This window comes from Ambystoma mexicanum, chromosome 11, assembly GCF_040938575.1.
Source record: "Ambystoma mexicanum isolate Mex_15411 chromosome 11, UKY_AmexF1_1, whole genome shotgun sequence".
Taxonomy (NCBI): Eukaryota; Metazoa; Chordata; class Amphibia; order Caudata; family Ambystomatidae; genus Ambystoma; species Ambystoma mexicanum.
Window position 1 is genome coordinate 1,086,099,605 of NC_090934.1, and position 27,273 is coordinate 1,086,126,877.

Sequence of the window (27,273 nt, forward strand, 5' to 3'; positions counted from 1 at the left end):
CAAGTCTCCCTGAGGTGTGGATCATAATTCATAATTCACTGAAACTTGCAGTCTTCTGCCTCTGCAGTCCTCTTCTTTGTCCCAGTATTTTGGGAACTATGGGACTTGAAGTCCACAACCTCAAATTTAGCTTTTTCAATCCTCTTCAGTGACTCAAGCATCTTGAATACATGCAGGCCATCAACAGGAACAGACAACAGACCATCAACTGCATAGATGCTTGTTGCCTATCAGTGGGTAATTTACTCAACGAAAGGCATGATGACTCATTACAGTATTGGTATGTAAGCAGTCCATCTGGATGGCGGTACTTGTGAAATTAGAGAAAATAGCGTCGGCTATTATCCCTAACTGCAGGAGAGGCCCCACAATGCCATATGCTGAACAACTAATATTCATAAAAATAAAGAAGCATTTAACTGCGGAAGACTATAGAGCAACGTCAACATGCAGTCAACACACCAGCTTGGAGGATGATCATGATGATTGGCTACCCGGTACATGTCAGGCACGGATACGTTTAGATGGGTTGTTTCATGGTGCATGTGGTTGTTACACGAATAGCTGTAGCAGGGGCTGTGGCTGAGAAAAACGGATCAGTTGCTCTCTTACACATGCCGTTGCATTGACTATTGGAATCCTGATCACACACTTGTCATAGGTTAACCTGTTCTTCCAAGGGTGCGGCCCCACATTAACGTTCTCAGGCCCTTCAACAAGGCATGCCACCTCACTAAGGTTCTTAGGCTCTTTCACAGGGTGTAGCCCATCTTAAGGTCCTTCTACAGGCCGCAGCTTTCCCTTAAGGTGCTCATGTTCTTTCACATGCTGCAGCCATCCCTTAAGGTTCTCCTTTTATTCACAGGGCACAGCTGCTCACTACGGGCCTTGGCTCTTTCACAGAACATAGGTACCTTTTAAGATTCTTCCTCAGGGCACGGCCACCCGCTTACGTCCTGCCTCAAGGCACAGTCACCCCCGTAAGGCTGCAGTTTATTTCTCAGCGCATAGCCATTCGCTATCGTTCTCTGACTCTTTTGCAGAGTGTAGCCACCCCTTAAGATGCTTAGTGAGTAGCTGTATAATGTGCTAGAACCTCAGGTTATCAGGTTCTCCCACAGGAGGAAGCCACCCAATAGAGTTCTCAGGTTTTCCCACAGGCTGCAGCCTTGCACTAAGACGTTTAGGTTCCCACACATGGCTTTGTAACCTACTATGGTTCTCAGGATTTTCACAGGGCTCAGCCACCAACTAAGGATCCCAGGTACTCAGTCACCCCTTAAAATGTTCATTTTTTTTCTCAGGAGGCCATCACTCACTAACTTTAACAGGATTTCCCACTAGGTCACAGTCACCCTTAAGGTTCTCAGTTTCTCCCACAGGGTGCAACCACTCCTTAAGATTCTCTGCTTTTTTTTTACAGGTCGCAAGTGCCTTCTAAGTTATTCTGGCTCTTTTACAGGACATAGCCTCTCATTATTTGTCTTAGGTTCTCCCACAGGGTGCAGCCACCCCTTATGGTTCTCAGGTTTCTTCACAGGGTGCCGCCACCCACTAAGATTCTCGAGCTCTCCCATAGAGGCTTCATAGATTTCTCCAGCTCTCCCACAGACTACTGCCGCTCTAGTGGCTCAGTGGGAAGATGGGGTTCCCCTGTGAGATCAGTCCTCCCTGCATACCTGCCTCATTCCTTCCCCCTTGAACCACACTCAATAGAAGGGAAGGGTGGTGGAGCTCTATAGGTCTTCTGAGGTTGCCCGCCACCACTATGTAGTCCAGCTCCCCACCACTAACAGACTTCCTGCAATAAAAGCAGCAGGTCTCCCCATACCGCATGGTGTAGTCCAGGGGACCTTTTCCCAAAGATGCATGTTGCTGTTGGCACACCTTCCCCAATTGTTTGTGGGCCGCTGGCAAAAAGTGGCCTGCTGCTGGCCACAGTTGTCAGTGCCGATGATGCTTCTTAGGCAGACTAGACAGGTGTGGGGTTTTGGACATGATGTACCCCCACAATCTGCTGATTTAGCCTTCAGTTGACTGTATCCTTGATGTGTGATAAATGTGGTCAACGTGTTGTTTCTGTGCCAGCATATTTAATAGGAAAATACTATGCAATAAACTTGCACGAGAAATTATATTTAGTAACAAAGAATGTAATGGTCGATTTAATTCCAAGAAAAATGTCATAATCAAAACAAAATATGACAATTTCAAAGCAACAAAGGCAACAGAAATGTATTTTTAACACTTTAAAAAAAATGTTGAGTATTTATTATATTTCATAATAATTCAGGAAAAACAATTAAATCTACATTACAAAATGATGTACGATTTATTTATACAAAATTGTACTTCTGAATTGTACTCCACATATCTATTGTTTCAATTAGAGACACTCCATGAATTTCACCCCATTTGCAGCTCCCAATTGAAATGAATGGTCTTAGATATGTGGAAATTCATATGATCGCATATGTTTCAGTCACACTTATCCTTTACATGACCTTCTTCAGGATTTGAACAAATGCAATATGTTGGATTGTATCTATATCTTCTGCACTTTCAACTCCAGAAGTAGGGAACTGAAACCATCAGTGAAATACAACATATATTTTTTTACCAACACATAAGTATCCCAAGTACCATCTGTACATTTGCCTCTCTATAATAACAAGATCAATATGATTTAAATAAGTCATATTGATCTTGTGGCATTCAGAATCATTGTGTTCTCATCATATAGGATCACTATACAGCAAAATAACCGCTTGGTCACATCTCACTGGTAAAACCTACAGATAGGCAGCCAATAAATTGACACGGCCTATGCATATAAGCTATGTTCAAACAAATCATGAGGAAAATATCAAAGACATTTGCCGCTATGAAACAACTCAGCGATGCTTCTCCGACTGAGAATATTAGCTTTTCAGCCCAAAAGGTTGGTGGGTTGGCATGCTGAACTCTACTAAAAGAGATGTTGGCATCAGATACAGACTGACCTGCATAAAAGGTGCGATAACCCTTGAGAGGTTGAGGCAGCTGATCGGATGGTATGGATCAGGCACAGCCAATCTCTTATGGACCGACCCTATATTTCACTGACACTGGTCTGACATAACCAGGATCTATGTGTACGGTTCCCATACATTTTGTTCACATTACCAAATTGCCTGTCCTCCTGCTCCTGATGGGAAGTTCCCCCCCATATTTCTAATGTGTTTCAACCTCCCCCCTCTGATACCTATCCCTGTTAGCCATCTATTTTTTTCTTGATCTATAAAGCGAAATACACACTGTTTTTGAGTTAACTGAATACATTACATAATCAGCCCTTCATAGGTTCTAACTTCTCATATAACAACCCCATTTCCTAACAGGCCAGTCCACCTCTGAAGTCGTATGAACATTGTTGTCTTTAGCTGCCAAGTCACTGCCTTCCTTGTATCTGTGTTTTCAGGAAAAAACTGGGACCTGACGGCTGCGCTCAACGACTATGAGCAACTACGGCAGGTGCACACGGCAAACCTACCCCAGGTGTTTAATGAAGGGAGGTACTTCAAGCAACAGGAGCGGGAGCTGGTCCAACAGTCGAACAAGGTGGAGCGGACTGGTCTGCAGAGGCAGGAGGACATTGCTCAAGGTAAGGTATACATGCTGGAAACGGGCAGAACACATTATCTGCAAGCTGTGGTGGTTCTAACCCAACAAATATACAAGATTTGATTTCCCTGATGAGAAAGCTTGCATGTAAAGGAAGGACCAGGGCAGTTGTGAATTGGAGACCTTTGAAAGTCTCTCCTGACCCCCACTTATAACTTGTGTCCCCACAAGCCAAAATGTACCCCAGGTCAGATTTTCTAAAGGTCAGACATTTTTACATTATTTAAGATAACTAATGTAAAGCCTCGTCTGTGCACACGGGCCACAGTACATGTTTTCATTGACACGGTAGGATCACTGTATATCCTAAGCCAGCAGCTCCCTCTAGCAGTGACAACAGGCAAAGCTATGTGAATTCGACTAGTGTATATCCGATCCTAAGGCAACAGCTCCCTCTAGCGGTGACAACAGGTGAAGCTACAGCATCGGACAAACATACAGTGACAAGCATACATCTGCCCTTTTTCATATTGTTAGAGTCCATATTATTTCTTGTTGATGAATGGGTTCATTACAATACTTTGCTATTGTTGATTTTTTTTTAGTTGAAGCAAAAATAACGTATTTTCTCAAAAACTTGATTGACATTTGGTCTAACGGCTAAGTTAAGAATACTTTATTGTCTGTCGTGGGATTCAAACTTGGAACATGTGGGCTGGCACCATGTGAGCAGCAAGCGATGAACGCGTCAGCTATCCACCCAGGCTGGCTCAGGGAGGCATAGGTTCTAATTTCTGATTTCCCACTCAACCAATTTTCCTCATTGTGTTCAATTTATATTAGTTCTCTGAACCTACTTTACTTTTTTATGCTACAATGGGGAGTGTTTAGAAACAAGCAAAGACACTAGTAGTAACCACCACATACAAAATGCAATATTAGATGCCAAAGCGTTCTCAGCCACAGTGTTCCAAAAGAATGAACATTAAACATATTTGTAAAATTAACCCTTTTGTGCGGTAATAGTATTTTTGATCATTAACGTGTTCAAAAGGTTTGCAAAGCACCCCTTCTTAAAAAATATGTGCACACCCTATTAATGGGTCTGGGGTGGGTGTGTAGTAATTCATTAGGATCAGCAAGGCAACTGTGTGACTACATGCCCTGCTGTCAGATGAGTTTTAAGTTCATCCTGATTCAACTTTTTTCTTATCCTTTGGAACTAGCAAATAGGATTGAATACCCCACTTGCAAGCTTGGGGGTATTTTTGGTGGACTGAAATTCGTAATGAACAAAAATTCCATTGTGTGTAGTACAGCACTTGTTTCTGTTAAAAATAGCTTTTTAACCATTTGATTTGTTTTTCTATTAGCACCCGGGGCGGGCGCTGTTGTCAATCAGGTTGCTCGAATCTTGGGCTGAATCCAACTACCCTAGCTTGCGTTTTGAGCAAACTGGAGGCTGACAACTCCCACCCCACTATCTTCCCTTCCACTTCTCCTTAACTCTGTTCCCGCCTCAACCCGACCCCACTTAACAGATACCGGAACCACTGGCGCTGTCTTTTCCCGGGCCGCATTGGTAATGGAAGAGGACCTCCACATGGAGCACTACCTTCAATTTCCATGGCGGCCATTTTAGGTAAGTTTTTGTTTGAATGAACGGAATGCTGAGTGCGCATCCCGTACATTTAAACAAATTGATTTCAATCAGCACTCCAGATTGAAAACCTCGGGTTGACTCTACAAGAAGCTAGGAGTTATTATCGCTACCGTATCAAGCGCAAGTAAACAGGTTGGGCAGAGCAGATTTCAAGCTCTCTGCCATTGAGAACAGCGACTACTGTGAATTTTGGTCCATTGTTGGGGTCGGAGTGCAAAACATCTGGCAGTTTACTCCAGGGTTTCATCTCAGAGACAACCTGGGTAGATCACTTCTCTGCACTTTATCGTGGAAACAGGGAACTCACAATGATTGGCCTGCAGGAAGTGGGGATTAATCAGATGGACAAGAACTGCAGCTTTATCCCACTGGCCCTCATTACGACCCTGGCGGAAATCGAAAAACGATGGCGGAAATGCAATACCTTTTAGCACACAAAAACACTTATTGGGGTCCACCTTTTCAGTGTGGAGGCTGATCCTTATGTTGGTACCATTTAATGGGTGACCTCAGAGGATGGATTTCACAGAAGATTCCTCATAATGTATGGGGGCTCCTGTCCTTAGGCATGGGGTGCCTGGGGCTGTTGTCCATTTCAGAGACGATTGTGTGATTTCATAAAAACTTGGGGCCACATTTCAGTGAGGAACTATTTTTACTTTTTATTCGACCTTCATAAGAAGTGTGTGGTCCCTGAGTTATACGTCACTCGGTAGTATTTCAAGAGTGAGGTTTTTGTAGGAGAAATTTAAACTTTAAAAGCAACGAACTTCGTCCATGGTGCAGAGTTATATGGTGTTGTTCACAGGGTATCCCGAGTTGGTTTTTGGAATATCCTTAGTTAAAAAGTGGTCGACCGGTTTCGATGAATTTAATTGATCATCTTCTTCAGGACCTTGATTTTGGCTTGTCTCTAGGAGATCAGGGGTATGGAAGGGGCACCGTCATCCCTTTTACCTAAGAGAAATCAAACCGAAATGGGTTTTAAATCTTGAGGTCACAGTGGTTCTTGAAGTTTTATTCTGTGGTATTTTCTATTAACTTAATACAATTAAATTGATATGCTAGCATTTTTGACAGTCATTTGGCTATTTAGGCTAAAATGGACATAGAAGGCAGCTGGTGATTACCTCATATATAGTAACTGACAGCCGGGTCTTTTTTGTCATGCGTGACTCCAGTCCTGTAAGACATTAACAAGGTGTTTTTTATAAGACAAAAGCCTACGTGAGGCTGTATCATAAATGAGTCGTAATACAATTATAGGAGTGTCTAGTACCATCTGATTTGGGGTTGACAGACGAAGCGCTGGTGTGCATTCATATCTCTGTGTTTACTTCCAAATGCGGTTCGCGGTATAGTGCGGGGAAACCCTTTGTTCTAAGAAGCGCCACTTTCTTGTAAAGAGGTGCTGTCCCAGTACCAGGCGCTTATGCCGTGTGGGAATACATCTGCCCACATTCATGCATCTGCCCACATAAAGACTCTACATGAAAAACATGTACATGCGGGGTGAATAGGTCTACATCCCAGTCCAAGATACCGGTCGCGGGCGCGGCTGGTATCCCAATAATAGTTCGCGGTCATGCGCGAGTGATCTTAATTCTGAAAGGGCCACGAGTGTTGACGCGTAAATCGCGTTCGACTTGGAATTCACTCACCGTGTGGCACAAATGCTTGCTGGTGTCTGTGAGACGCCGAAGGAGTTGTTCAGTTTTAGCAACCGTTGCCCAGCAACGGCGGCATTTATACGTTGGCCGTTTTTGCTGTTGATGATCCTCATTTTGGGGGCCATCTTAGAGTGACTAGAGTTACATTTAAGGGGTATGCATTTTTGCACGGGCAGTTTAAGTGCGGGCTGCAAAGTAGCTGATGCAGTAGCCTTACTTTCTTTTGACTCCTGTATTCATTATGACAATCCTTTTTTTAAAAAAAATATATATATACAGTGGTCTCATTCCCTTATTAGTTTTTAGAAGGGGGGAAAAAAGCAAAGACAGTTTGTTATTCTAAGCAATATCCAAATTGTATTTTTGCCACCTACATATGTATTCGCCTTCTGTCTTCATCAAGGATGCTGGGCGGGGGACTAGGCGTAATTGCGATTCCTTATTTTGCGTGGCTTGGTGATTGAGTTATGTATAGGGGCGGGCGCAGGGCGGGGCCTCAGCACTACTTGACTGCGGAGAGGAGGTTCCACATATGTAGGGGGTGTACATTATCGTTTCTCAGGTGTATCCCCAATAAGCGGAATCCCATATTGAGTTTCTTGTCATGCTTCTTCGTCTCTTTTTTGAACAATATCTTCATTTCATTAGGGCCAGGCTGTTCCACTGGATTTCTTCATTGAGTCCATTTTTCTCTGTATTGAGTCTAAAAATCCAGAGTTGTTCTCGTTTCAGGAGCATTTTTCCGAAATCCCCTCCCCTTCTGGGTGGGGTTAGTTTTTCCAAGATGGTCCATGTGAAGTCTTCTTGTTTGTGACCTTTTTTCACGAAATGGTTCACAAGGGGGGCTGTCAGTTTTTTTGTACGAATACATGATTTGTGTTCAATAAGTCTAGTTTTTACTTCTCTTGTTGTCATGCCTACATATCGTAGGGTGCATGGGCACGTGATGAGGTAGATTACCCCTTTGGATTTGCAATTGGTGAAACTCCTCTGTTGCCATGGTGTGTGCCATCCGATCTCGATCGATTTGCTGCGTGTGGTTTGGGCGCACATTGAGCACCCTCCACATGGTGTGTGTCCCATTGGCTTGTTGGCTCCCCAGATAGTATTCTCCGACTCATTGTTGCTTGGTTCTCTCATAGTGTGGACCAGACTGTCCCTTAGATTTCTACGTCTTTTGATGGCAAAGGACGGTAGAGGCAAGGAGCTGGCGCCTGTATTTAGGATGGGCCAAAGTTTTTTTATTTCTCTTTTGATGCGGTTGAACATGGGGGAATAACTCATTACTGCTGTTATTTCTTCTCTTTTTTCATCTTTTTTGTGTTGTTGGAGAGTAATTTCTCTCGGTATATTTCTTGCCCTTTTGTATGTGTCATTAATGATTCTTTTCGGATAGCCTCTTTTTTTCAGTTGTTTCTTGAGAGCTGCAGATTGTTCTTTGAAATCTTCCAATCTTGTACATGTCCTGCGGTACCGGAGGAATTGTCCAAATGGGAGATTATCCCTCAGGGCTTTCGGGTGATAGCTGTTGTATTGTAGTAGTGAATTCCTATCAGTGTCTTTTTTGTAGACCCGTGCCAGCAGTTCATTTCCTTGATTTTTGATATGAAGGTCCAGGAAGTGTGTCTCTGTCCTGTTGGCCTCAATGGTGAATCTCAAGTGTGCATTACAGTTGTTCAGCCACTGGTGGAAGGCTGTGAGTTCTTGTTCAGACCCTTCAAATATCATGAGAACATCGTCGATGTACCTTTTCCAGACCTTTATTTTGTCCCGATAGGGATTTGTGTCTTCATATACGAATTCCTTTTCAAAATGTTCAACACAGAGATTAGCCAAACTAGGCGCAAAAGTTGCGCCCATTGCTGTCCCGGAAATCTGCTGAAAGAATACGTTTTCCAGAATGAAAAAGTTTCTAGTTAGGGCTATTCTAGCAAGTTCTGTGATGAAGCCCACATGTCCTGGGGTTAGACTCTGGTCATTAGTCAGGGTTCTTCTTACCATTTCCACTGTCTCCTGCTGAGGAATACTGGTATAGAGTGCTTCGATGTCCATTGTTACTAGCCATTGGTTAGTTCCATCAAAAGGGAGAGCAGTGAGCAGATTTAGTATGGCCGTTGAATCCTTTACATAGGATGTCATCTTGGGGATCCTGTCACGTAGGAATCTGTCTACATATTGGGACAGGGGTTCCAGGATCGAGTTGATTCCTGATACTATGGGTCTTCCAGGTATGGGAATTGTCCCTTTATGTACCTTTGGTAGTGCGTAAAACGCTGGCAGTCTAGGATGTGTTGGTGTGAGGAAAGCGGCTTCTTTTTCGTTAATGTGTTCCTCATTGAGTGCCTCCTCCACGATAGGTGCAATCAATCTTCGTAGAGATGGAGTAGGATCACAGGGAAGAGCTCTGTAACTGGTCTGATCTTGTACCAGAGTGTTGACCATCTGTTGGTAGTTTTGTGTGTCCATTAGGACCGTGGCTCCTCCCTTATCTGCTGGCTTGATTATTATTGTATCATCATTGGCCAATGTTTTTAAGGCCTCTGCTTCTGCTTTACTGTAGTTGTTGTGTACGAATTTGTGTTCTTTTTCCATTATTTCCACTTTTTTGATGAGTGCTTGTTCAAAAGTGTTACACTCTGAGGTATTGCTTTCAGTGGGAGGAAAGAATTGTGAGGCCGGATGGAGGTCCGTAAATTTCCCAGTTTCTTTTTCCGTGGTTTCTTGAAAGAATTGTTTCAATCTTATTTTTCTGACCAGTTGTTTTATTTCGATTCTTGTTTGGAATGGGTCATATCGAGCAGTTGGTACAAAAGAGAGTCCTTTTTCTAGAATTTTTCTTTCTGCTTCTGTGAGTATATGTGATGACAGGTTCATGACTAGGGAAGGTTCGGTTGTTGGAATCCTTTGCCGCGACTGCGGGTTGTCATTGGGGAAAAGGGTTGCCACCGTGGCCTCCCTCGTTGGTTCCCTTGTTGGCCTAAAAAACGGACATTGTTGGTGCCTCGCCCTTGTCCCCAGGTGTTCCGAGGTTGGCCTGTTGTGGTTGATTGATGTTGTTGTGCCCTGAGGTCGTCATCTGAGCTCATACTAGAGTTGTTAGAGGAACCCGATCTGTTGCCTCTGACCTGTCTTCCACCCACTTGTTGGCTTTGTAGGAAAGCATTTTTCCTCGCTAGTTTCGCCTCTTCAGAGAAGTAGTTTTCCGTTGTGTATGGGTAGATTTTCTCGTGTGAGAAGGCTGACAGATCCTTTTTGAGTTTGTTGATCTTCCTTGTAAGATTTAGTTCATGGAATTCCTTCAATGATGTCTCGAGTGCTGCTAATTTAGTATTGTAAATCTCTAATGCGATATTGGCTTTGTTGGTATCTAATTTGGTTTGGATGTCCTTCATTAGTTTTTCTGAAACTGTCTTGGCTGCATTAATGATGAGAATTAGCCAATCTCTTGTGCATTTGTTAGCTATAAAGGACCAGTCTTTTCTAAATTGCAGGTCGTCTAGGAAGATTCTCGGTTCTATGTGTATGATGAGCCCACTGGGTGCTGCATGGGCTCTTAGATATTCTACCATTAGTGCACCATGCAGCTCTGTTCGTATTAGTTTTTTCCTTAGGGCTTCAATTTCATTCCATTCGTCGTTGTTTGTCAGGGCTTGTATTGTTGCATTTGTTCCAAGTAGGGAGGGGTTCGCTAGAATGCCTTCCACAAGATCTTCTGAAAATGCCAGGTAATTATTTTCTGCCATTTTTTTATTATTTGGTGGTTTAAAAAAATATGTCTTTTTTTAGCCAAAATTTCCAGACTGTTCCTTCTTGTTGTAGGTTATTTTTTGACCGGAGGAGTACTCCAGATCCGTTGTTATTTTAATACTTCCCAGCAGTCTAGTCGCCGCACTAAGATATACTGGATCACATTCAGGGAGGCATTTAGACTTCAAAATTTTTCCCGAAGTGTTATTCAAAACAATGTTTTTAGCACACAAAAACACTTATTGGGGTCCACCTTTTCAGTGTGGAGGCTGATCCTTATGTTGGTACTATTTAATGGGTGACCTCAGAGGATGGATTTCACAGAAGATTCCTCATAATGTATGGGGGCTCCTGTCCTTAGGCATGGGGTGCCTGGGGCTGTTGTCCATTTCAGAGACGATTGTGTGATTTCATAAAAACTTGGGGCCACATTTCAGTGAGGAACTATTTTTACTTTTTATTCGACCTTCATAAGAAGTGTGTGGTCCCTGAGTTATACGTCACTCGGTAGTATTTCAAGAGTGAGGTTTTTGTAGGAGAAATTTAAACTTTAAAAGCAACGAACTTCGTCCATGGTGCAGAGTTATATGGTGTTGTTCACAGGGTATCCCGAGTTGGTTTTTGGAATATCCTTAGTTAAAAAGTGGTCGACCGGTTTCGATGAATTTAATTGATCATCTTCTTCAGGACCTTGATTTTGGCTTGTCTCTAGGAGATCAGGGGTATGGAAGGGGCACCGTCATCCCTTTTACCTAAGAGAAATCAAACCGAAATGGGTTTTAAATCTTGAGGTCACAGTGGTTCTTGAAGTTTTATTCTGTGGTATTTTCTATTAACTTAATACAATTAAATTGATATGCTAGCATTTTTTGACAGTCATTTGGCTATTTAGGCTAAAATGGACATAGAAGGCAGCTGGTGATTACCTCATATATAGTAACTGACAGCCGGGTCTTTTTTGTCATGCGTGACTCCAGTCCTGTAAGACATTAACAAGGTGTTTTTTATAAGACAAAAGCCTACGTGAGGCTGTATCATAAATGAGTCGTAATACAATTATAGGAGTGTCTAGTACCGTCTGATTTGGGGTTGACAGACGAAGCGCTGGTGTGCATTCATATCTCTGTGTTTACTTCCAAATGCGGTTCGCGGTATAGTGCGGGGAAACCCTTTGTTCTAAGAAGCGCCACTTTCTTGTAAAGAGGTGCTGTCCCAGTACCAGGCGCTTATGCCGTGTGGGAATACATCTGCCCACATTCATGCATCTGCCCACATAAAGACTCTACATGAAAAACATGTACATGCGCGGTGAATAGGTCTACATCCCAGTCCAAGATACCGGTCGCGGGCGCGGCTGGTATCCCAATAATAGTTCGCGGTCATGCGCGAGTGATCTTAATTCTGAAAGGGCCATGAGTGTTGACGTGTAAATCGCGTTCGACTTGGAATTCACTCACCGTGTGGCACAAATGCTTGCTGGTGTCTGTGAGACGCCGAAGGAGTTGTTCAGTTTTAGCAACCGTTGCCCAGCAACGGCGGCATTTATACGTTGGCCGTTTTTGCTGTTGATGATCCTCATTTTTGGGGGCCATCTTAGAGTGACTAGAGTTACATTTAAGGGGTATGCATTTTTGCACGGGCGGTTTAAGTGCGGGCTGCAAAGTAGCTGATGCAGTAGCCTTACTTTCTTTTGACTCCTGTATTCATTATGACAATCCTTTTTTTAAAAAAAATATATATATACAGTGGTCTCATTCCCTTATTAGTTTTTAGAAGGGGGGAAAAAGCAAAGACAGTTTGTTATTCTAAGCAATATCCAAATTGTATTTTTGCCACCTACATATGTATTCGCCTTCTGTCTTCATCAAGGATGCTGGGCGGGGGACTAGGCGTAATTGCGATTCCTTATTTTGCGTGGCTTGGTGATTGAGTTATGTATAGGGGCGGGCGCAGGGCGGGGCCTCAGCACTACTTGACTGCGGAGAGGAGGTTCCACATATGTAGGGGGTGTACATTATCGTTTCTCAGGTGTATCCCCAATAAGCGGAATCCCATATTGAGTTTCTTGTCATGCTTCTTCGTCTCTTTTTTGAACAATATCTTCATTTCATTAGGGCCAGGCTGTTCCACTGGATTTCTTCATTGAGTCCATTTTTCTCTGTATTGAGTCTAAAAATCCAGAGTTGTTCTCGTTTCAGGAGCATTTTTCCGAAATCCCCTCCCCTTCTGGGTGGGGTTAGTTTTTCCAAGATGGTCCATGTGAAGTCTTCTTGTTTGTGACCTTTTTTCACGAAATGGTTCACAAGGGGGGCTGTCAGTTTTTTTGTACGAATACATGATTTGTGTTCAATAAGTCTAGTTTTTACTTCTCTTGTTGTCATGCCTACATATCGTAGGGTGCATGGGCACGTGATGAGGTAGATTACCCCTTTGGATTTGCAATTGGTGAAACTCCTCTGTTGCCATGGTGTGTGCCATCCGATCTCGATCGATTTGCTGCGTGTGGTTTGGGCGCACATTGAGCACCCTCCACATGGTGTGTGTCCCATTGGCTTGTTGGCTCCCCAGATAGTATTCTCCGACTCATTGTTGCTTGGTTCTCTCATAGTGTGGACCAGACTGTCCCTTAGATTTCTACGTCTTTTGATGGCAAAGGACGGTAGAGGCAAGGAGCTGGCGCCTGTATTTAGGATGGGCCAAAGTTTTTTTATTTCTCTTTTGATGCGGTTGAACATGGGGGAATAACTCATTACTGCTGTTATTTCTTCTCTTTTTTCATCTTTTTTGTGTTGTTGGAGAGTAATTTCTCTCGGTATATTTCTTGCCCTTTTGTATGTGTCATTAATGATTCTTTTCGGATAGCCTCTTTTTTTCAGTTGTTTCTTGAGAGCTGCAGATTGTTCTTTGAAATCTTCCAATCTTGTACATGTCCTGCGGTACCGGAGGAATTGTCCAAATGGGAGATTATCCCTCAGGGCTTTCGGGTGATAGCTGTTGTATTGTAGTAGTGAATTCCTATCAGTGTCTTTTTTGTAGACCCGTGCCAGCAGTTCATTTCCTTGGTTTTTGATATGAAGGTCCAGGAAGTGTGTCTCTGTCCTGTTGGCCTCAATGGTGAATCTCAAGTGTGCATTACAGTTGTTCAGCCACTGGTGGAAGGCTGTGAGTTCTTGTTCAGACCCTTCAAATATCATGAGGACATCGTCGATGTACCTTTTCCAGACCTTTATTTTGTCCCGATAGGGATTTGTGTCTTCATATACGAATTCCTTTTCAAAATGTTCAACATAGAGATTAGCCAAACTAGGCGCAAAAGTTGCGCCCATTGCTGTCCCGGAAATCTGCTGAAAGAATACGTTTTCCAGAATGAAAAAGTTTCTAGTTAGGGCTATTCTAGCAAGTTCTGTGATGAAGCCCACATGTCCTGGGGTTAGACTCTGGTCATTAGTCAGGGTTCTTCTTACCATTTCCACTGTCTCCTGCTGAGGAATACTGGTATAGAGTGCTTCGATGTCCATTGTTACTAGCCATTGGTTAGTTCCATCAAAAGGGAGAGCAGTGAGCAGATTTAGTATGGCCGTTGAATCCTTTACATAGGATGTCATCTTGGGGATCCTGTCACGTAGGAATCTGTCTACATATTGGGACAGGGGTTCCAGGATCGAGTTGATTCCTGATACTATGGGTCTTCCAGGTATGGGAATTGTCCCTTTATGTACCTTTGGTAGTGCGTAAAACGCTGGCAGTCTAGGATGTGTTGGTGTGAGGAAAGCGGCTTCTTTTTCGTTAATGTGTTCCTCATTGAGTGCCTCCTCCACGATAGGTGCAATCAATCTTCGTAGAGATGGAGTAGGATCACAGGGAAGAGCTCTGTAACTGGTCTGATCTTGTACCAGAGTGTTGACCATCTGTTGGTAGTTTTGTGTGTCCATTAGGACCGTGGCTCCTCCCTTATCTGCTGGCTTGATTATTATTGTATCATCATTGGCCAATGTTTTTAAGGCCTCTGCTTCTGCTTTACTGTAGTTGTTGTGTACGAATTTGTGTTCTTTTTCCATTATTTCCACTTTTTTGATGAGTGCTTGTTCAAAAGTGTTGCACTCTGAGGTATTGCTTTCAGTGGGAGGAAAGAATTGTGAGGCCGGATGGAGGTCCGTAAATTTCCCAGTTTCTTTTTCCGTGGTTTCTTGAAAGAATTGTTTCAATCTTATTTTTCTGACCAGTTGTTTTATTTCGATTCTTGTTTGGAATGGGTCATATCGAGCAGTTGGTACAAAAGAGAGTCCTTTTTCTAGAATTTTTCTTTCTGCTTCTGTGAGTATATGTGATGACAGGTTCATGACTAGGGAAGGTTCGGTTGTTGGAATCCTTTGCCGCGACTGCGGGTTGTCATTGGGGAAAAGGGTTGCCACCGTGGCCTCCCTCGTTGGTTCCCTTGTTGGCCTAAAAAACGGACATTGTTGGTGCCTCGCCCTCGTCCCCAGGTGTTCCGAGGTTGGCCTGTTGTGGTTGATTGATGTTGTTGTGCCCTGAGGTCGTCATCTGAGCTCATACTAGAGTTGTTAGAGGAACCCGATCTGTTGCCTCTGACCTGTCTTCCACCCACTTGTTGGCTTTGTAGGAAAGCATTTTTTCTCGCTAGTTTCGCCTCTTCAGAGAAGTAGTTTTCCGTTGTGTATGGGTAGATTTTCTCGTGTGAGAAGGCTGACAGATCCTTTTTGAGTTTGTTGATCTTCCTTGTCAGATTTCGTTCATGGAATTCCTTCAATGATGTCTCGAGTGCTGCTAATTTAGTATTGTAAATCTCTAATGCGATATTGGCTTTGTTGGTATCTAATTTGGTTTGGATGTCCTTCATTAGTTTTTCTGAAACTGTCTTGGCTGTATTAATGATGAGAATTAGCCAATCTCTTGTGCATTTGTTAGCTATAAAGGACCAGTCTTTTCTAAATTGCAGGTCGTCTAGGAAGATTCTCGGTTCTATGTGTATGATGAGCCACTGGGTGCTGCATGGGCTCTTAGATATTCTACCATTAGTGCACCATGCAGCTCTGTTCGTATTAGTTTTTTCCTTAGGGCTTCAATTTCATTCCATTCGTCGTTGTTTGTCAGGGCTTGTATTGTTGCATTTGTTCCAAGTAGGGAGGGGTTCGCTAGAATGCCTTCCACAAGATCTTCTGAAAATGCCAGGTAATTATTTTCTGCCATTTTTTTATTATTTGGTGGTTTAAAAAAATATGTCTTTTTTTAGCCAAAATTTCCAGACTGTTCCTTCTTGTTGTAGGTTATTTTTTGACCGGAGGAGTACTCCAGATCCGTTGTTATTTTAATACTTCCCAGCAGTCTAGTCGCCGCACTAAGATATACTGGATCACATTCAGGGAGGCATTTAGACTTCAAAATTTTTCCCGAAGTGTTATTCAAAACAATGTTTTTAGCACACAAAAACACTTATTGGGGTCCACCTTTTCAGTGTGGAGGCTGATCCTTATGTTGGTACCATTTAATGGGTGACCTCAGAGGATGGATTTCACAGAAGATTCCTCATAATGTATGGGGGCTCCCCTCCTTAGGCATGGGGTGCCTGGGGCTGTTGTCCATTTCAGAGACGATTGTGTGATTTCATAAAAACTCGGGGCCACATTTCAGTGAGGAACTATTTTTACTTTTTATTCGACCTTCATAAGAAGTGTGTGGTCCCTGAGTTATACGTCACTCGGTAGTATTTCAAGAGTGAGATTTTTGTAGGAGAAATTTAAACTTTAAAAGCAACGAACTTCGTCCATGGTGCAGAGTTATATGGTGTTGTTCACAGGGTATCCCGAGTTGGTTTTTGGAATATCCTTAGTTAAAAAGTGGTCGACCGGTTTCGATGAATTTAATTGATCATCTTCTTCAGGACCTTGATTTTGGCTTGTCTCTAGGAGATCAGGGGTATGGAAGGGGCACCGTCATCCCTTTTACCTAAGAGAAATCAAACCGAAATGGGTTTTAAATCTTGAGGTCACAGTGGTTCTTGAAGTTTTATTCTGTGGTATTTTCTATTAACTTAATACAATTAAATTGATATGCTAGCATTTTTTGACAGTCATTTGGCTATTTAGGCTAAAATGGACATAGAAGGCAGCTGGTGATTACCTCATATATAGTAACTGACAGCCGGGTCTTTTTTGTCATGCGTGACTCCAGTCCTGTAAGACATTAACAAGGTGTTTTTTATAAGACAAAAGCCTACGTGAGGCTGTATCATAAATGAGTCGTAATACAATTATAGGAGTGTCTAGTACCGTCTGATTTGGGGTTGACAGACGAAGCGCTGGTGTGCATTCATATCTCTGTGTTTACTTCCAAATGCGGTTTGCGGTATAGTGCGGGGAAACCCTTTGTTCTAAGAAGCGCCACTTTCTTGTAAAGAGGTGCTGTCCCAGTACCAGGCGCTTATGCCGTGTGGGAATACATCTGCCCACATTCATGCATCTGCCCACATAAAGACTCTACATGAAAAACATGTACATGCGCGGTGAATAGGTCTACATCCCAGTCCAAGATACCGGTCGCGGGCGCGGCTGGTATCCCAATAATAGTTCGCGGTCATGCGCGAGTGATCTTAAATACAATACAAATCATGTATTCGTACAAAAAAACTGACAGCCCCCCTTGTGAACCATTTCGTGAAAAAAGGTCACAAACAAGAAGACTTCACATGGACCATCTTGGAAAAACTAACCCCACCCAGAAGGGGAGGGGATTTCGGAAAAATGCTCCTGAAACGAGAACAACTCTGGATTTTTAGACTCAATACAGAGAAAAATGGACTCAATGAAGAAATCCAGTGGAACAGCCTGGCCCTAATGAAATGAAGATATTGTTCAAAAAAGAGACGAAGAAGCATGACAAGAAACTCAATATGGGATTCCGCTTATTGGGGATACACCTGAGAAACGATAATGTACACCCCCTACATATGTGGAACCTCCTCTCCGCAGTCAAGTAGCGCTGAGGCCCCGCCCTGCGCCCGCCCCTATACATAACTCAATCACCAAGCCACGCAAAATAAGGAATCGCAATTACGCCTAGTCCCCCGCCCAGCATCCTTGATGAAGACAGAAGGCGAATACATATGTAGGTGGCAAAAATACAATTTGGATATTGCTTAGAATAACAAACTGTCTTTGCTTTTTTCCCCCCTTCTAAAAACTAATAAGGGAATGAGACCACTGTATATATATATTTTTTTAAAAAAAAGGATTGTCATAATGAATACAGGAGTCAAAAGAAAGTAAGGCTACTGCATCAGCTACTTTGCAGCCCGCACTTAAACCGCCCGTGCAAAAATGCATACCCCTTAAATGTAACTCTAGTCACTCTAAGATGGCCCCCAAAAATGAGGATCATCAACAGCAAAAACGGCCAACGTATAAATGCCGCCGTTGCTGGGCAACGGTTGCTAAAACTGAACAACTCCTTCGGCGTCTCACAGACACCAGCAAGCATTTGTGCCACACGGTGAGTGAATTCCAAGTCGAACGCGATTTACGCGTCAACACTCGTGGCCCTTTCAGAATTAAGATCACTCGCGCATGACCGCGAACTATTATTGGGATACCAGCCGCGCCCGCGACCGGTATCTTGGACTGGGATGTAGACCTATTCACCGCGCATGTACATGTTTTTCATGTAGAGTCTTTATGTGGGCAGATGCATGAATGTGGGCAGATGTATTCCCACACGGCATAAGCGCCTGGTACTGGGACAGCACCTCTTTACAAGAAAGTGGCGCTTCTTAGAACAAAGGGTTTCCCCGCACTATACCGCGAACTGCATTTGGAAGTAAACACAGAGATATGAATGCACACCAGCGCTTCGTCTGTCAACCCCAAATCAGACGGTACTAGACACTCCTATAATTGTATTACGACTCATTTATGATACAGCCTCACGTAGGCTTTTGTCTTATAAAAAACACCTTGTTAATGTCTTACAGGACTGGAGTCACGCATGACAAAAAAGACCCGGCTGTCAGTTACTATATATGAGGTAATCACCAGCTGCCTTCTATGTCCATTTTAGCCTAAATAGCCAAATGACTGTCAAAAAATGCTAGCATATCAATTTAATTGTATTAAGTTAATAGAAAATACCACAGAATAAAACTTCAAGAACCACTGTGACCTCAAGATTTAAAACCCATTTCGGTTTGATTTCTCTTAGGTAAAAGGGATGACGGTGCCCCTTCCATACCCCTGATCTCCTAGAGACAAGCCAAAATCAAGGTCCTGAAGAAGATGATCAATTAAATTCATCGAAACCGGTCGACCACTTTTTAACTAAGGATATTCCAAAAACCAACTCGGGATACCCTGTGAACAACACCATATAACTCTGCACCATGGACGAAGTTCGTTGCTTTTAAAGTTTAAATTTCTCCTACAAAAACCTCACTCTTGAAATACTACCGAGTGACGTATAACTCAGGGACCACACACTTCTTATGAAGGTCGAATAAAAAGTAAAAATAGTTCCTCACTGAAATGTGGCCCCAAGTTTTTATGAAATCACACAATCGTCTCTGAAATGGACAACAGCCCCAGGCACCCCATGCCTAAGGACAGGAGCCCCCATACATTATGAGGAATCTTCTGTGAAATCCATCCTCTGAGGTCACCCATTAAATGGTACCAACATAAGGATCAGCCTCCACACTGAAAAGGTGGACCCCAATAAGTGTTTTTGTGTGCTAAAAACATTGTTTTGAATAACACTTCGGGAAAAATTTTGAAGTCTAAATGCCTCCCTGAATGTGATCCAGGAAATGCAATACCGCCATCGAATAGCGCTCGGTGCGATTATGACCCGTCACCGTAAAGTACGATGCCATTAGCGACACCGTAGTGAACGCCAACGCTAACTGCACCAAGTACGCGCACGCGCGCCATGCCAAACCATAATTACCACCATGGCGCAACGGTACGCGAATTCTGACCCTAGCGGACATATACCTAACGCCATCAAGCATGGCGGAAAGTACCATTCCGCCATGGTGAGAAGTACGGCATCGCGAACCAACCGTAAAAGGCCCTACTGAGTGCCTGTACACCACTCCCTGGCCACATTGCACAACTCCTCGTAGGTGCAATGAAGTCACAATGCAACCAGTGAAATGTACAAGTCACCCATGCATGCCAACGAACAAATGAATCTAGGGGCTCCAAGTGCCTTGTGAGTGGCCATCCATATTTGCCATGGCACCATTGCCGTACTGATGCAGCTCAGGCATGTGAAGGTTCAAGTCCAGCAACATGAACTGAAATATGAGACAAACAAAAACAGGCCCCCCATCGCTTGACACCAGTGTAAGGCAACATTCAAAGCAGTATCCTGAGTGAGACTGCACCAGCCCTGTACTCCTGCCAGTAAACAAACCAACCATCAGCATAAGCATGTACCACACAAGTTGGCAGAGTGACTGAGCAGCCAGGCTCATCTCAAGAGGGGCCAATGGGAGCTGCAGGGCACAGATGGCACGAATACAGAAGCTATTCCTATGGACATGACCTCAGTCTCCCTCCAAGAAACGCACGCAAACACAGGCACCTGTGACCAGCCATATTCTGATAATCACATCATTCCACCAATCCACCTGGCTGACCGGCATCTGTTACACAAAAGCTAATCCCCCGCCCCTGAGCATGACATCATTAAAACAGTCATAATGGCAGCCCCTATCCCTGACCTCACTGGGCTTCGTAGGCAAACGCGCCCAGTACAGTACCACGCAACTATACTCAGAAGGCGGAACCCAATGCAGATCTTCTCACAATACATCGCTCCACAAATAGGAATTTGCTACATTACTTGCAAAGAATAACGCTACACGGTCAATATCATAATCAAAATTTAATGCACAACAAAATCACCAAGCCCATACAGCTATTAGGTCATGAACTCCAAAATATATTTCATTATTGTGGTCTGCATCCGCAATAAATGACCAGCTTCTGCTTGTGTGACGCCCTGTTCCTTCATGGTACACAGGGGCTACATTCACGTTCAAAAAGGCAACATGGAAGCGCCTAGAACCGCAGGGCCGTCCCATTAAGTAGGCACTAGTCCAGCTGAAAGGTCGATATGTTGCTCCTAGCCACTAGTACTGCGTAAGGGCATGTGGCCCATTGGCGATCATCCCATAAGATCGTAATGGTGCTCCACTGATTAACACGAAGCAGCAGGTGTCGGGAGTAAAAGCCATCTGCAGGAGTGGCATACAGATGGCAGCGGCAAAAGGGGAGGAGATACCTGTCACCCAAATGAAATGAAAAAGAATAGTATGGGCATCAGAACTTCATTTGAATTACTCACTTCAATGATCACACTAAATCCACAGCCATATGCATGCTAGCCCACTCAAAAGGATTATTCCCACCCAAAATTCACTTGCGAATCATAACTATATAAATCGAGGTGAAAACACTATTACAAACGAGTGTTTGTGTGCATGCGTCTGTTAAAACAGAATCCATTAGATGGGATTAGTAACGTGCATAGACACAAGTGTTTGTAGGCGCGTCGAGACAGGGAGGGTTCAACAAGGGCAGATAGACGATGGTCCCACTATGGCAGCCCTGCATCACATAGCGCAGGGGAAGTGGATAGATTCCAAAAAGCCCTGTACATGGCAAACTCTCCATTAAATCATCTGTCCATGCATCCATACATCATTCCCTCATCCCGGTATGAAAACGCCTGATTATTTACTCACATAACATGTGAAATTTCCATTGAGTCTGTGCGTAATGCAGTCTGCAAAATCCACTGTGCTCCAGCCCGGAATTCCAGTGTTGTGAAGTAACATGTATTTGGGAACGTCCTGCCTTATCGTCCACTACGCTATTGCGCATCCCATACTATTCATATCAATCATTGCATTCTCGCCATGGCCCCTGTCCGAAGGACATTAAACAATAGAACTTTATATCTGCAGTCAGACCTGTGGGCGTCTCCTCGCCGCTAGCTGAAAACCGAAAGCGCTGTCCTTCGAATTCCTCATTTGCAACATCACGTCGAAAAGGCATCTGTGACCGCTTGAAATCACAAATTCATCCATGTAGTGCGGCAGTGTGTGCAAATGGCAACTGCCTTCACTCACAAATGGGACGCCCCGCCCGTCGGTGAACCTCGGTACAGTGCTGCATGAGGGTCCACCGTCAATCGAGTACTACATTCCACTGACCCTTCACAAGTTTGTTCGCGACTGTAAAGATAGTATGTGAAACAATGGGACCATAGCAGAATGAACATATGAACCAATATTTCTCTGCCATCGGGATTAAATACATGATTGTAATAGCAAGATGCCATGCGTCTAATTGCAGCGTTGTGTGCGGGACGTGCTCGCCCAAAGGGGATTGCAGCTTGCACAGGTGGAATGAATCACCACAGGTGGAGGCTATACAGCCTGAAAACACATAAATTGCACACCCAACCCCCTCCCACAACCACACCCACTCCAAAATGCTACCGGCAGGACTAGCGATGTTGGCCCTGTGGGACCTGATAGCACTGCAAGTACTCCAACTTCAAGAAGAAGACGAACACCAACTACTACAACAACCGGCCGCACAGAGGAGACGCAGCAGGAGGAGGAGGGCAAGGCAGGGCCAGCAAGGCCCACCAGCACAGCCACTACCACCACGCAGGCAGCCCGCAATCCCACGCCTCCGAGCACATCCGTTCAACCTCACTGATGAGCAGATCCACACCCTCTACCGTTTGGACCGGGACACCATAACCGCCATTGTGGACATGACACACGCTGACCTTGTCAGCATGATAGATAGCCCAACCGCCATCCCACCCCTACTGAAGGTGGTGTCTGTACTCCACTTCCTGGCCACAGGCACCTACCAGCACACAGTCGGACAGTTGCATGGCATTTCACAGCCACTGTTCTCACGGACACTATTGCAAGTGCTCGATGCCCTCCTGAAGCACGCAGACGACTACATCTCTCTACCACGCTCGGAGCAGGAAATTACGAACACAAAAGTGGGATTCCATGCACTTGGCGGCATACCGGGTTGCATTGGTGCCATCGACTGCACCCATGTGGAATTGGTCGTCCCACATGCCATGGAGGCCCAGTACCGCAACCGAAAACAATATCATTCTCTTAATGTACAAATGGTGTGTGACTCCAACAGGATCATTACACATTGTTGTGCCCGATTTCCTGGATCAACCCATGATTCTATGGTCTTGAGGAACTCTACAATACCACGCTACATGGAGCGACACGCAGGGAACAGATCCTGGCTACTCGGTGAGTCTCATTTCATGCATGATAATGTGGGGTATGTGATGCGGCAATGACCTGGCAGGAAGGGGGGGGGGGTGCGTACGTAGCAATGTCATTCCACAAACATCCTTTATTGTCCACATACAGGTGATGCCGGGTATCCACTGAAGAGATGGCTCCTTACACCACTCCGGAACCCACAGAACCAGCATGAGGAGGACTACAACCATGCCCACTCACGTACCCGTGTAGTCATAGAACAGGCATTCGGCCTACTGAAGACTCGTTTCCGCTGCCTCAGCAGGTCTGGCGGGGCACTCCTGTACCGCCATGAGAAGGTTGCAAAGATGGTCATGGCATGTGTCATGCTACACAACATGTGCGTACGTAGAAATGTGCCCATGCCCCCTGACGCAGAACTGCAAGCACCTGAAGATGGTCATGATGAGGGTGGGGATGTGGCAGCACCTCAAGGAGTCCGCGAGGCACAGGAGGGCCGTGAAATTCGTCAGATTCTCATAGATTCATGCTTCTAGCACTCACGCCTGGTGGCTGATACATGGACACGGGACTTGTGGCACTGTGTGTGTGTCTGGAACATGCACAATATGGACTGTACGCCTATAAAGGCCTCGTACACAAAGATCAATGTCCACACATCTCATTGGATGATTGTGCAATGTTTATGGCATATGTGAAATTATGTTACACACCCCATCGACCCGCCACCCAAGTGAGCCCAACACACCCCCTCCACCCTCCTACCTCCCCCCCGAACACCAGTGTCCAAAGATGCTCATTGTCAGTGGGCAGACGCTATTGCAAGCCCCCTCTCCGGGTATCAGGGGCACCCCTGCCTGTGGAGCGCAGGTTCCTCCCAGATCTACGTTGGGGGCTGCCCTGGACGGAACTTGCAACGGATGATGTCTCTGCCTGCTCACGTCCATGCATGTCCCTAAGGGTTTGTGAGAGCTCAGTGAGCACACGGCGCACAGCGGCAAGTTCAGCACATACGTCTTTGGACGTCGCATGCAGTTCCCCCCTCAGGCTCTCGGTGCTTCTCTCCATTTGTACTCTCAGGCTCTCGGTGCTTCTCTCCATTTGTGCCCTTAGTGTCTCTGTACTTCTCTCCATTTCTGCCCTAAGTGTCTCAGTTGATGTTTCTATGGCTGCCTTAGTACCCCCACATTCATCAGCATGGTCCTTGAGGAGCGTGGCCAGTTGCTGCTGTTGCACGATCACCTGGTCGAGGGACTGTTGCCTCTGCTGTGCCATGGCCATTTGCAGTGGTGTCACAGAGGGGCTGATCACCTCATGTTGCCTTGCCACAGGGCTTGTGGGGGATGGCCAGTCGTCGTCTTGTGGGTGCCCCTGCGTGGTATCCTCATGGTGTACGGGATGAAACAAACAGGGGGATTGAGACAGGTCATGGATGGATCCTACATCGACATCACCGTTTTCTGTGTCGGAGCATGCTGCCATTAATGCAGTGTCACCTATGGTGCTGCTGCCACCAGAAGCAGTGCCTTCTGTGGCATCCATTGGGGGGACCTGTGGTGGTGCTGTTGTGGGCATGCTGGCTGCTGGGGTGCCTGTTGAAGTCCCCTCCTGTGTGCTGCCACTTGATTTGTGCTGCTGCCGTGTCTTGATCCGTGCAGCTGAGGTGGAGGGTCTTTGGCCGTTGGTCTTGGCCCTCTTTGCAGGTGTGCTGGTAGGGGTGTCCTGGAGCTCGTCGTTTGAATCGGACCCTGTGGTGGAGTAAAGGAGGGCGAGCGTTATTAATGGGTCTGTGGAAATTGGAATGGCAATGTATCACATGCATTGGGGTGGTACCTGAGGGTGATTTGGGTCAGGGCCTTGGAGGTGGTTTCCTTTTTGTGTGGAATGAGGATGCAGTTGTTTTGCAGCCTGCAGTTAGGGTGTGCCTGCTGCACGTGTAGAGGGTGTTTTTAGGATTTTTAATTATTTATCTATTTAATGTGACTTTTAAAGTGCGCTATCAGGCCAATGTATGTGGACGTTCTCCTGGCCATGTGTTTCTGTTGCACTATGTGGACACATGGTACTTCACATGATTGGACATTGTGGATTTAGCATTGTTTTATTTGGGCCACCTACCTGATTCTTCGGATGTCTGCACTCCTTTCTCCATCCCTCCGACTCCCTCTATACTCTCCATTCCAATGGTGGAGGCACAGATTTCTTCCCAGGGGGTCAACTTGATGGGTGATTCCGATCCTCCCCCGGTAGCTGTGGCAATGTTACGGTTGGCGGATAGTATGCTCCGTACGCGTATCCGCAAGTCGTCCCATCACTTTCTGCATTGCTGTGGGTTGCGGGGTGCGGTCCCCACCGCACTTAGCCGCTGTGCCACCAGGGCCCATATGGCCTTCTTGTTCGCAAGTGCCGTCCTGGCCATTTGCGTCGAGAAGACGACGGCAGCATTCTCCTGGAGGGTCTCTGTGAGCACGGTGAGTTCCTCACGGGAGAAGTGGACCTGCCGCTTGCGGTCGCACGCTTTTTTCGCTACTTTTCCCATTTTTATTGTTTTCACTAGGGTGGATGACGGGTTGGGATGTGTCTCAGGGTAGTATTTTTAATGGTTGTGTGGGAATTCTGATCTTATAGGTGTACGGCGTGCTGTTTCCCGTTCCGGGACCATGTTTTTACTTCCGTTTCCGTATATTTACGGTCACCGTATTTTCCGATTGCCGCTCATTACGGTGACCGCTATGATGGGTGGCGGAATTGCACCTAGGGCGCCGTACGACGGCGGTGATGGGCGTTTTGGGGACATTTCCGCCATCGCGGACTTTGCACTTCCGCCATGGCGTAGTGCTCGTGCCCGATGGGTCGGAATTAGCCGCACTTTACTCCGTCGTGCAATGGCGGAAACGCTATTTACGCTATGGCGGTCAGGTCAGTTACTTTCCGCCAGGGTCGTAATGAGGGCCACTGTCATTTACCTGCCCACAGGGATCAAACATTAGGTAAAGCACATGGGTCAGACAGAATCCCTGTTGATTTATATGACCAGGAACCTGATGTTTGGATACCCTACCTCACGAAGCTGTTGAATTCAGTGTTAGAACATGGTATGGTACCGGTTTAATGGATTAAGGCTGAAATAGAATCTGTTTTAAAAAGAAAATCAAGGGACTTGCCGCAAATGTATAGACCTGTTTCCCTACTGGATGCCAGTGGGAACATGTTTGCAAGAGCTGTATACCATCTTCTCGAAGCATGGTTCGATGAAAGGGGCATCCTTAACCATATGCAAGCAGGAATCCGGAGAGGGATAAGTACCATTGACCAAACTCTGACCAAAATGTGCATGAAATATGTCCAGGTAAGGAAAATGCGCCAATATGTTCTCTTTGTTGATCTGCGAGCAGCGTTTGACACAATCCCCAGAGTTTGCCTTTGGGAAATGCTGTTAAGTCTTAGCATTCCACTTCCCCTCCTAAAAGCCATCCAGAGTCTCTACTCCAGCAATGAGGCAGTGGTGAGATGTGGACTTGATGGCAGCACCACGTCTGCATTCGATATTGAGATGGGCTTGTGCCAAGGGTGCGTTTTGGCCCCCATGTTATTCTGTGTCTTTATTAATGGGGATATCAAGAAGCACCTAACATTATCGACAGATGCTTCTGCCAGGTTAACAGCAACATTCCAGTGTTAATGTTTGCCGATGATGTAAATCTTCTGTCCCTCACACTGATGGGACTCAAAAACAACTAATGGTCTTCTCCGATTATTGCGATGCGAATGGGCTAACCATTAACTCGAAAACAAAAGCATTAATTTTCAGGGGCAGATTGCATAAGGAAAAGGAGCCATTGTCTCCAGAACTGCTTAGTGGAGCCATCGATCAAGTTGAGGGCCTGAAGGCTACTGCAAATTGCAACTGGGACAAGCAGTTTGCCAGGGTTGGGGTCATCCTGGAGAGGTATAGTGGGGCAGTGGCAAAGTTCACTAATGAATGTGAGAATGGAGCAGTGCGGGTTTCTCTCCCGGCCTATAAAGCCCAAGCTAGGCAGGCGGCCACATATAGAGCAGAGGGTGTCCGGTTAAAGGTGCGATTGCAAAAGGTTGGAATGCAATATGTTCGGGTCAATAGGACCGAAAACAAAAGGTTTGATTTTTTTTTTATTATTTATTTTTTTGGGGGTTTCCGTATAGGTAAAACAAGTGGTTTTACCACCAAAACATGGGATGGGGGGCGCGGACCCCCAAAAAAAATAAATATATATATATACAAAAAAAAAAGGTCGAACCTTTTGTTTTCGGTCCTT

General features: G+C 45.1%; 1 protein-coding gene across 2 annotated transcripts in view; it reads left to right on the forward strand.

The window, feature by feature from the left end:
• Positions 1-27,273, forward strand: part of OTUD7A (OTU deubiquitinase 7A) — a 1,296,873-nt gene that overhangs the window by 911,093 nt on the left and 358,507 nt on the right. For both annotated transcript variants that reach the window (XM_069624347.1, XM_069624348.1), the window contains one exon: positions 3,461-3,643. In XM_069624347.1, coding sequence (XP_069480448.1) covers positions 3,461-3,643 — 183 coding nt within the window. The remainder of the gene's footprint in view (positions 1-3,460; positions 3,644-27,273) is intronic.